This window comes from Triturus cristatus, chromosome 9, assembly GCF_964204655.1.
Source record: "Triturus cristatus chromosome 9, aTriCri1.1, whole genome shotgun sequence".
In the NCBI taxonomy this organism is placed as follows: domain Eukaryota; kingdom Metazoa; phylum Chordata; class Amphibia; order Caudata; family Salamandridae; genus Triturus; species Triturus cristatus.
Genome location: NC_140592.1, coordinates 425,186,671 through 425,199,139, shown reverse-complemented (window position 1 = coordinate 425,199,139; position 12,469 = coordinate 425,186,671). Strand labels below are relative to the sequence as shown.

General features: G+C 44.5%; 1 protein-coding gene across 1 annotated transcript in view; it reads right to left on the bottom strand.

The window, feature by feature from the left end:
- The window catches only part of LOC146798085 (cytochrome P450 2G1-like), a 759,568-nt gene that overhangs the window by 568,507 nt on the left and 178,592 nt on the right, over window positions 1–12,469 (bottom strand). The window contains exon 2 of the mRNA XM_085625302.1: window positions 494–656. Within this exon, the coding sequence (XP_085481428.1) occupies window positions 494–656 (163 nt within the window). The remainder of the gene's footprint in view (window positions 1–493; window positions 657–12,469) is intronic.

Sequence of the window (12,469 nt, the reverse complement as noted above, 5' to 3'; positions counted from 1 at the left end):
TGTAAATGCGGCGCATATATTGTGGCGCAAGGGTAAACTTTCGTGACACATCTTTCCTGGCGCATCCCTGCTGATTTGCAGGGATGCGCCAGGAAACATAAATCTGCCCCTATGTATATAGTCAGTTGTAATGCATGATTTGGGAAGATGAGTTTAATGACCTGAACTCTGAAGTTATTGTTTAGGCACACTAGTGTAGAATGTATTGCAAAGAATAAACTGTACAGCAGTATGCAAGCTCTCCGCCAGCCAAGCAATCCCTACTTCATAACCCTGAAAGTTTTTTGTATGACCCTTCAATTGCGGAAAAGACATTATTTAGAGTATTGGCATCGCTTACCATGCAGCACATTTGGAAAACAAAATACAAATCACAGCTTTCTTTGGGTATAAGAGAAAAAGCAGAATGAGAAACAGAGTTTCAAGAAGTGATCATCCATACTTTTGAGCATGGATTGGTTTTCGTTTACATACTTCTCAAAACTATACTCACCAGAATTATGAAATACTCTCTCAAATAATGGTATTGACCCTCTGTGAACAAACGCATCTCCCTGGTCAATAAAGGCTTCCTTTAGAGCATCATATCCACATATAACCACCACCCGACGAGGACCTATATAAATGGTGAAAACAGGTCCATAGACATCATAAAGCTGTAAGGAGAAAGGGACATTATGATGGATCTAAGTACTGTATTAAATCATATTCTAGAAACATTACAGCATGATTATCTTGTTATTTAGTGCAAAAATGAAAGATGGGCATCATTGAACCTGAGTACCGTTTTAATGCTATAAACAGTACACATTCCACAACCAGGCTGTTCACTGTGTATTGGAAGTGAACAATTTTCCATTTTTTTCTGACATTCCAACATCCTGCTCTTAACATAGAATAGCACACATTTTCCTTTTTATACCAGAAAAGGAAACAGCACTTGAAAGCACACGCATCTATCATTAAATTTAGTAAAGGAATAATACTATGTGCACATTTCTATTTATGTTTAAATAGATGGAAAAGTCCAACCATACGTATTGACATATGACAACGGAATCTTCAAACAGTTTTATACTGTAGTAATAAAATGCAGCTGGGTCTGGTGGCTCAGTGGACTAAATTTGCCACTGCAGGGGTCTGTGTTCAACCTCATGGTCACAGGTTCAAATCCAGTCGGGTCCACTTAGCCTTTCATACACCTGAGGTCGATAAAATGAGTACCATTGAGTTGGGTAACAATAAACATCTGTTATTCAGCACAAGGACACCTACGGGTAATCATGCTCTTTACAAATACACATGTTATGTAAATATTTATAAAAGAATATACGAAGTGAGAAAAAAACATATATTACAATTTATCTGTAAATCAATATAAAATATTTGAGATATGTTGGTTTACATATCATTCACTTTGCGGGTTTACATATTGTTCTCCATTCACGCTCATGATTCTCAATACTGCTAGCCCATTCAACACACACTCATCACCCGAACTAAGACACTGGGGGGCAGATTTACAAGCTCCTTGCGTGACTATTGTGCAACTGTTGCGTCACTTTTGTGACGCAGCCGCTGCGTAAATGTTGCGGCCCATTTACAACTTGACGCATCTAGGGAGATGCATCACATTGTAAAGCCCTGCGTCACATTATACTTGCATCAAGTATAATGTATGCAGGGTGGGCGTTCCCACACCAAAAGCCATGTAAAACTGATGTAGTGAAATCTACAAGATTTCACTATGCCATTCTACGCTTCACTGCATTAAAATCCCTACTCTTGCTCAGACCAGGCATAAGGAATGACGCAGGGCTTTTTGAATGGGACTCACCCACCTGTTGTGGCACATTGCTGGAGTTGCGTCACTTTCATGAGCAACTCCAGCAATGCGTCACTTTTGCACCAACAGATGCGTCAGGATTTCGGAGTCATCTGTTAATCCTTGCGCCATGGAGCACTGTATTGTAAATACAGCGCATCCATAGTGGCGCAAGGCATTCGGAGCCAACGCAAGAAAACTGATGCATCAGTTCCTTGTATATCTTCCCCATGATGATTTCTTCATTCCGTTTCTTCAACAATCTAGTACACATAAACTTGTTAAAATCCCAAACGCAAACATAATGGGTTTTTACTGCACTATTGAAAAGTTAATCACATTTACAGCTTTATTAAATTTAGACTACATGTTTATACACACTGGAATTATGATCGTAAACGTTATCTCTCACCCAAAACAGACATCTTAACTGACACTTTTTTTATCATTTCTGTCTTTTCTTTCTTTCTTTTCTGTTTCTCCAATATTGTCAATCGCGAGTAATCAATAGTACACACATTCACCACACCCTTATTCTATTTCATCCAACTAAGAGACAAAATCAGTCGTTGGCCAGCATGAGGACATATTCATTTTAAACAAGTTATATGTACTGTGCTTTCACTAACAAGAGGTCCTAGAATATTCAGGAACTTATTTACAAGCCCATTGCACCACTTTTGCGCCATTTTCAACATGGGAAAAGTGACGTCCGAGTGGCGCAAGGAGCTTGAAAATAAGCCCCTCAACCTCCTTCCGTGGTCCTGAAAATAATTCTATGCAAACTTTGGGTGGAGTACTGGCTTTGTATGTCTCATCTCTGCAATAATAAATACTCTGTACAATCCTTAAAAAACGTTCCACTTCGAAATGGAAACTTGTCTACCGGAAGTCTCAATAGAAAATTTCGAACTTACTAACAGCTTTTACGATGGCAAAGTTACATTTTTTATCTCCTGCCACATCTTGTACCAACACAGCTGTAAATGCCTGTTGGAGCCGGCCTCGTGGCGTGGTCCTGTTCCCCCTCGCCAAGCCGCACGAGGTCCCATGCACCTCGGGGCTCCTCCATTTTGGATTGTACGTGACTCTGCGCACCAGCCTATGTGACCCCGCTCAAACCGGCCTCGGCCCCAGCAAGCCCCGACATCAAGGCACCAACAACTGACCAGGGGGTGCCACGTGAACACTTCCCCACTCCCGGCGGAGGGCAGTATCGATGGGACCCCCAACCGTCCTCCCACACCTAGGTGCGATCGCCCCACAGCTCTCCTGGGCCTGGCGCCTCTCCTGCTGAGCGTCTGGCCGCTCCCGACCCGGCCTCTCCGCCCCCCCGGGCGCAAGGGTCCGGACATCAAAGGGCTCCAGACCTATATCTGGGGCGACCCTGCAACAGGACAGCAGTTGTATCCCGGAGTCAAGAGCCCTGCTGATAGGATCGCGGCTGACCCTACGGAGAAAGACTCATCCTGGAACCACGCTCTGAGCCCTGCTGACTACGTCGCGGCTCCACCGTGCTTAAAGACCTTCACGAACCTTTGGGGCCCTGCTGACGCTGTCGCGGCCCGACCTTGTTGAACTTGCCATCAGAGCCCGGCTGACCTCGTCGCGGCTCGTCCGAAGCGGACCTACCACCGGAGCCCTGCTGACTGTGTCGCGGCTCGACCTAAGCGGAACTACCACCCGAGACCTGCAGACACCATCGCGGCTCTCCACGTCTGAGCTGCTTTGAGACCAGCACCTGCCGCTCCAATCCCCGGAGCCCCCTTCGGCCTAACGCAAGGTCTGGCGCAGAGCTTCCCCGTACCAGGCTGGTACTAAGACTGTCCCGCTACCCTGTCCCTACAAAGACATTGAGACTCTTTCTGGATCTCTCGATCCCCCTGTAAATATTTCGAATGTGCTACTATTGATAAAGTACCTAGATAAGCAACTGATACGGAGTCCTGTGTGGTGGTGTTACTGGGCCTAGTACGATCATAGGAGAAAGACCTCTCCTAGGAGGCTTCTCAGCGGCGCTCGGCTATAACTTTGCGGTAGGGAGGTGCCCCGGAGTGGGCCCCCTGACTCCCCGGTGGTCCTCCCTCCAACAATGCCTCTCTAACAGCATCAGTTATACCACCACACAAGGAGCTTGGATTGTAACACTGCAAAGTAGGGGATAGGGACGTTTCTTCCTTTGACTCTTTAAAAAGAAAGAACCTCACTCCACTGGAATATCACATTTTTGCAACAGCTAACTCAAAAATAAGTTTTACTTACAAAGTTCCTTTTAACATTACCATAAATGTCATCAATTGCTAGAAACGTCAAAATGCCCTTCTAATTTGTTTGAATGTACATTCTGTATCAATGTCAATTGCCTCTGTGTTTGGCCTTGTCTGTGCTTCAATGATCACAGGAGCCAAGCAGTATATCTCTGAGCACCCAGCCTGTATCTCTCATCTTTAAGTGTTAAGCAATGATCCCTAAGGCAGATAAAGCCTACCTGACACTTTTCTTATGATCTTTCCAGTTTTGCCATTTATCAAAGAAATAGACTTGATAAATATTGTACACCTGATAGCCCATCGAACATATTATTCTTGGCTCTTTGGAATACCGATGATGCCAAGGAGGTATTTGCGGTGTTTGATCTCTAGAGGATTCGTGTTTTTTTATCTGGTAGTATGCAGGTGCTTGGTCTATGGTTATAAAATCTTAAGCAGGAAGCTGGCTCTCTATATAGTGCACTGAAATGAAGTGCACTGTGCACAGAGTCTAGTGAATTCCCAATTCTTATGCGGAGGTACAAGTAGATGCTTTTAATGCTCTTTTTATGGTAGTGTGGGCGAGCATTTAGGCTTATCATAGGGCAGTGCTAAGCATTTGTTGTCACACACAGAGGCAATAAATGAGACACATACTCAAGAATAAATCAGAGCAATTTGTAAAATTAAAGTCTATGTGTATGTATTTTTAGAGACCAAGTACACAATTCTAAAGTAAGTACTTATCAAGCTATAATTTGTAAAGAGTTAGGAAAATGCATCACATTTGTGTGCAATTACGCAAAATAGGAATCAATGGAAAGGAAATTAAAAAATAGACATAAAATCAGGCAATGCTTTCACAAAGTTCACCTTTTCATTTTGGGTCAATTTCTAGGTCAGATCCAACGTTCCAGCAGGAGAGGCTCAGGAGTGTCTGAAATCAGGAGGGAGCAGAGTGCTGAGGGTCTTGTAATCTGGTGTGCAAAGATGAAGGGGGGGGACACTTGAAAATGCACTGCTCAGAAGGACTTACAAGTATGTCTAGTGGGCCTCCGTAGAGGGAGGAGGTCACAAGGGTCTGGGGACCATTGAAGCAGAGTGGGTTGGTCGGTGCTGGGGCTAGTGGGGCCGGGTGCAGAACAGGCATGTCAGCAGGGCATTGTGTGTCTTCAGGGTCCTCGTGGTCAGAAGCAGGCAACTTGGAGAGGCGATCTTGGGAGACCTGAATAACTCATTAAGTGGATCTCAGGTTCTCGACATCCCTCAACGGGTGCTTGCTTCTGGTGTATTTGGAGTCCAGTGTGGACTCTTCTTCTTGGTTTTTACCATTGGGGTGCCTGGTATCCCAGCTCTGGTATGCCCTCGTGCCTTCAAACTAGGTGGAGAGACAGATCTGACCCTCCTGGGCTGTTGTAGCTCTTCTTACTTTTTGTGCTGCTTCGAGGTCATCAGGGAGCAGCAAGTCAACAAACTGGACTTCAGGAAATCAGTGCCTGCAGTAGGCAGGGGAGCGATCCCTTCTATCCAAGAGAGCTTCTCTGGGATTTCTCAAGGCTAGAGGTGCGCCAAAGTTCTTGGCATCCTTGCAGGTTTCAGGATGACACAGCTGCAGCGATTGCTGATTCCTTCTTGCAGCTGGCAGGGTTTGGCGCCTTTTCTTTCTGCAGGAGGGGTTCATTTCTTGCTCACCTTGTCTTCTTGGTCCTGGTCTTCTTTGGTCCATTGGATCTGAGGATCAGGTCTTGGGAAGCCACCTAAATACTAAATGTAGGGGTGTTATGAGGCAACCCAGGTAAAAGCCAATGGGCTATCTACCTTTACGGTGACTACACCCTTTAGTGACCACTTTCTGTGGGAAGCAGCACCACCCTAGCCCTGATTGGAGGTTTTCTCACCATCTCAAAATGTTGGAATTTCAAGAGAGGTGGTCCCCTCGCCTGCCCTGCCCTCTGGGTGGTGTGTTGACAAGTATCCAGCCCATGTACTCTTTATGGCTTCCCTGTTCACTTACAACATCACAAAATGCACTGGACATTTTAGGGGCATGTCTGCTCATGCTGATATGCCCACACATAAGAAATAGTGCACCCTGCTTTAGGGCAAAAAGCCTGTCGTAGGGGTGACTTTCCTACAACTTAAGCTGTGTATGGTTGTCATGGCACACTGGGCTGTGTGTCATGCTGACTCTTCAGATTTTCCTGCACCAAGACACACAGTCTTCCATGGCAGAGTGACTGGCCTTGCTGGGGGGAGGCAGGGGGGCACAACCAGTGCTGCAGCACAAGAGGAACATCTTCAGTACCCATGCCCTAGGTACAGGGGGTACAACTCAATAGGGACTTACAGGGGTAGACAAAGTTATGCCAATCATGATACTGTGTTTTGGGAAAGAGATCTGGCAATGAGAACCTGGTTAGCAGGGACCAAGTGCACTTACACTTCAAAATTACATCAGGCATCAGGCAAAAAGTGGGTCTAAACATTCGAAAGAGGCCCTTTTCTGCATATTGACACTATGCAGCATCATAACACATTCATTTGCAATAATAACTTGAATAATCTGAAACAATTTCCTTTAATTTTGTACTTCTTAATCTGTTTATTTTTATTTGAGCTGTAGCTATCAATACACACCTTCAGTTTCCAATACATGTCATATACTTAGAGTGGACTCTGCTTCAGCCCAATGTACATGATTATATTGCATTGTGGTCCATCTCAGGTCTCTGCTCTTGATTCAATGGCTTTCCTCCATATCCTTGTGTTTAACTCTATCAGGAACAATTCCTTCTCACATTCTCTAGCTTGTGTGAGTTGGATCCTTCCACCACTGACCTTTTCTTCATGCTTGGCCACTCCATTGAGGGCCCTTTTTCATTGGTCTCTCCACTTATTTCACCAGACATCCCAATGCCCTAGCTCATCCAAACTTTCCATATACTAAGCTACCCTGCTCATACATTGCTTTCCAATACTCTCCATCCTATTCCATTGTTTTCTGATGCTATCTGTCAACTTCTAATGATCATCATTCAGTCTAGGGGCATGAGGAGCATCATGTAGTGACAGAACTGGATGGGGAGTAACATGGACATCAGGGAGCAATGAATGAGTGGGGGATGGTAGTGAGTAGGCAATTCAGGCAAGCAAGGGTGCTGACATTTTTGATGGCCTCACTCCCTTTTCCAATTTATGGTTTTATTTATTTATTTTTATGAGTGCTATTGGAACTTTGCTCTTCCTTTTTTGCACACTAACACACTTTCTTTTTTTTACTTTTAAATTATGGTTCTTAAATAGCTGTTGACCATGTTGGAAGTGTAAATTAAAATGGTAAAAGCATTGTGGTGTATCAGCATGCATGCAAATGCATGCAAGTACATCAACAGTCATCTTGGAATTACTTCATGCGCAAGCGTGTATCATGACACCTTATGCATCTTGAAATGGCTTGTCTACAATAGAAATAAACATCACAAGATAACCCCAGAGTCCATATGCATGTGCACATAGCATGATGCATATGTACGCTTATGTTATGATGCAATCTTGGCCTGTGCCCACTTTTCAACATCTCTTTTTTTTGTTTCAACACATACCTTTGTGTACTCTGCACTTTTAGCAATAATCAACATTTCAACTAATGCGTGCTCATATTTCAAACATAACTCTTCCCTCTAAATGTTTCATCTCTGCAATTAAACATATATGAGCTCTGATCATTTCTTCAATTTACCTACTCTCCAAATGTACAAGATGCTTTCTAACACTTCAAGTGTGACACAAGTTGCTGGCTAACACTTCAAGTGTGTCACACGCTTTTCTACAGGTTCATGAGTTCTATAACACACGTCCATATATGAAGCAATTCCAAAGCAGTGCAACCTTTGGCAGATTATGTAAATCTATTTTTTTCTCAAATTTTTGATTGTTATATATACACGAACTTTCGTTAAAATAAGTAGATTTTCATTTATTCCATCACCTTTTACACCTAAATGGTGCATTCGTAATGAGGTTTTCCTTTCTCCGTTTAAGTATGCTTTGCACATCTTTTCATGGTGTGAAAAACCTTTCATCAATTTTTCCTATTTCATGCAGTGTTCTCCTGGAAATGTTGAAAAGAATAGTGGAGCCTTTACTTTCTTTTTTTATTTGGTGACACACACAAACCAACACTCTCCGTTACCTCGACTAGATGCAACTTGATAATAGATCTTCTCTTTACTTGACCGATATCGGACTGCTGCTGCATGTATGTCTGTTTTCACCTAGAAATTAGCGTTTCTTTTCCAGAACCATGCAAACTTTCCAACAATCCTAAACTACTCTCTTACTCTCACCAATTCCTCTAGTTATTAACATATATCAGAAGCTGTAATTGTCATTTGTTACCTTCAATGTTCTAAAGTCAGTGGTGGCCAGCATGGCTTGCGGGTGGGGGGTGTGCACGGGGGTTGCACCAGGGGGGTCGCGATTGCGGGTTGGAGCTTCACAATTCTTTTTTTAAATAACTTACTGCAATGCAGTGTTGTGATTGGTATGAGTGCCGTGACACGGCGCTCAGCCAGGGGCTGTAGGGGTGGGCATGTTCTCCATGCAGGCTGTAATGCGGCCTGCATGGAGAAGGGGAAAGTGCGCATGACTGGTTTGGGTGAAAAGTCATTGCGCACTTACGAGTGGGCAAATCATTCTTCCCCTGCCCCACTTCGTGAGCACCTCCCACCCGCAAAGGAAACAAAAAATGATAATAACTTAAAGTTAATATCGTTTTATATTTCCTTTCGTTTCCACTGCTCGAAAACAGTGGGGAAACGCTCTTCCGCCATAGGGGAGGAGCCGCCACTGTCCAAAGTACCGGTCTGTTTCTTTTTCTATGGTGTTTTGTCACTGTCAAAGATCAGTCTGATACGTGATTTAGCTCTGTCTCTGTCTCAATGTTTTGCCCCACATAATCATTCTCCTCTTGTGTTTTCTTCTTCTCTACTTTCCTCCCTTGAACATTATATTAGCCCTGACAGGTAGAGGTGCTCGAGTCAAAAATTTACAGGGAGAGCAGAGGCAAGCCAAGGGTCTAGCTTGACTCTTAGAGCCCGTGCATGAACCGAATGTTTGATATGTAAATCGTACAACAAACATCATATAAAATATAGAAAAGTCACTTCAAAGTTAAAAAAGTGCATTTCTTTAACATATGTGACATTGTAGCACAGCAGTAAGATGGTCTTATTAAAAGGGATAGTGTTTAAACATGAACTTAGAACCCTTCCTGCAGGCATCCCCACACAGGAGACAGTGCTATTAGTGAACCAAGAGGCAAGACAGTTGTCATGTGAACCCTGTATGTGATCCAAATTAATGTGGAGCAATATTATAGTCTATTAAATAATTGTTTTTTCGGCAGGATTACTTTCTGTTGTTATTAAGCAATATTTTACTTCTATTTGTCGTTACCCATGACGAAGGCTACCACAACCGAAATGAATTGGGTCTTTGTCTAAGGCTATTATGGACATGCAACCTGAAAATTCATGTTCTGCTGATAAGATTTACAAGTGTGATGCCAACATTTGTGAACAATTTTGATTTTTTCAATCAACTGGATTAAAAATGTGTTTTCTTTGGAAGACCAACAACATATTCTTGTTTGGACACTCACTCATGTTTGATCTTTTTTGAGTACCTAGAAGCCTTAGGGCATTGTAGTGTATACTGGTTCTAGGACATTGCAGTCTGTCAAATCAAAAATAATAGATTTTTGTACTGTTAGTATTCTAAACTTACCTATTTGAAAATGCTTATTTAAGCAAATATGAAGAAAAATAACTTTTGGTGAAATTAAATATTTTTCTAAGATTTAAGTGAGGAAGCCAAGCTTTCTGTTTCCACTTTGTACAAATCAGCCACTAAATGGGTATCTACTTGTCTCTCCTTATTATATTAATCAATTCATTATTGTCAGTTTGTTTTTGATAATTTATCGACAAAGATAAAAATATTGCATAAAATAGATAAAAGTAACCAATTTCAGGGGGCGTGGCCAAGCTGCCGGCCAAGATGGCAGTGTAGTTCTGAAGCTCCAACGTACCGCCCGACATCCTGACGAATATCCTAACACGCACGCAGCAATCCTGTACTGTGGGACACAGAATTGGAATCGCCAGAGTGCGGTCAACAAAATACTGGCACTCTGATGGCATAAGACGGCCTGGAGGCCGAGTTAGCGAGCGTGACGTCGGATACTGCTTCACTCCGGGGGCTGAGGAAATGCGACTGCCCCTTGCTGTGACTACGTGGCGTACTGGATTCAGGAGTTATGGCGGTGAGCTGCAGTGATCGCGCACCACCGCGCCCTGGAGCTCCCAACCATCTGAAGCACCCCAGCGCCCTTCGCAATCTCTGGGGCGTGGGAGCGGACGAGCTGCCTGATCGCAAACCCGGAGTCGCCTGATTACATGGCCTGAAACAGCTTGCTTTGTAGCCCACTACATCGGGGCTCACTTGTGATGGAAACGCTGTGGAGGAGAGCCATCTGGAGCCGGCTGAAGCCCCTTTGGTCTGACCCATCACCTGCACAGGTAAGCTGGTCCGTTACTCCCCCGGAGGCCCCGCGGTAACAGGGGCCACGGGTGAGCCTGAGAGCTGGCCATCCAGCTGCGCTGTCCAGCGATGTGTGGTTAACTGGGGAGGCTGGGGTAGATATAGTTGCGGCTGTGGCCCTTGATATTTTTGCTAAGGCACAATTATACTGCGCTGGATACTTTACTGGAGTGGGACTTGCAACAGGACGAATTGCGGCACCGGCAACAAGAGGTGGGGTTTCAGCCCACCTTTGCGATGTGGCTATCACCATCTAACACATACCTAATTAAGGTACTTAGCTAATAATACTCAAAGGAGTAACAGGTATTGGATACCTGCAGGTTGGAGTGCTGTATCCTTACACTGCTGTTGTAGTTCGCCTCTGGTCAGCAGCAGGTTCCAGAATGCGCTTCAGCTCATCAAGGCGGGTTGAGGGGCCACCATCTTTCTGAGGAGGCGCAGTTTGCGCCATGGTACGAAAAGACCCTAAGCAACGGATACTACAGTTTTCCAAAGCCAGCGGCCGCTCGGGTAACACTGGTCCCAATATGGCAGAAGGGGGTACAGAGCCCACCCACACAACAAGTGCCCCTACTGGCTCGGACGCCATTATGGCGGAATTATGAGCAGGGTTTTTCTCCTTAGATGGCCGTTTCGATTCCCTTGAAAAGAGGCTAGACACCAAGGAGGCCCAATTAGATGTTGATGATCGACGATTGGACACTGCTGAGGGTCAAATTTCAGATTTAGAGATGAGGCCACACAATCTGGCAAAAGACTAGACCGGATGGAAAAGATCCTAAACACTGCAGCAATGAAAAATAAAGATTTGGAGGCTAGGAGTAGACGTAAAAACGTATGCATTTTGGGGAGAAAAAAAAACGTACGCATTACGCAGAGTCCACAAACACTGGTTGAATGGACCTTTTTGTTGAAACGTTACTCACTGACTTGTTGGGGAAAGAAGCTTTCATGCCCACCTTCTTTGTAAAGAGAGCACCTCGCTCCCTTGGTCTCCGTCCCAACCCTGGCACCCCGCTTAGACCGATTAAAGCTCGTCTCCTGAACTTTCGTGACAGGGATACTGCACTGCACCTTGCGCATGAGGCGGGCACTCACTCCTGGCAGGGCTCCACGATTTCACTTTTCCCTGATTTCACGACGATGGTCAAGGAGGGAAGGAGGAAATTTGATGGAGTGAAGGCTACGTTCAAAACCCGGGACTCAAGTATGGTATGATTTACCCGGCTCAACTAAAAGTGGACATTGCTGGGAGGTCCCACGTGTTTGACACTCCAACCACGGATCAGGAACTGTGCTCTGACTATACGAGGGTGTGATTGATCCAGGGGAATGGCCCTGCAGGGTGTCTTCTCCACGCAGTGGGTCTGGAGCTAGTGTGGTGCTGTTCACCTCAGATTGATCTGCTTAGTAAATTTAAATTTGGTGAGACAAACTATCTTTCGCTCCTCTGACTGCTGAGTCACATTTGATGGTATGTTTGTAATAAAAGAGGCTGCAAGGTTGTGCGGTTTGGTGAGGCGTTGCCACATCCCAGGTGCTTATCACCTTTGATTGGTTACATAGCACAGAACGCATTATGTTGTTTATTATTCCCCATTATTATGGGTTGTTTCTGTTGTTTTTTCCCTATTAGGCAATGGGATATGTCCCTGTGATTGGGTGTGCAGGAATGGGAGGGGAGGCAGGGTGGGTATGTTAATTGTAGTTTTGGAAAATTACCATTGTCTTTATTTGCTTTACGTTGCTGGTACATGGATCTACAAGTAGCGCGTACAGGCACATTGGT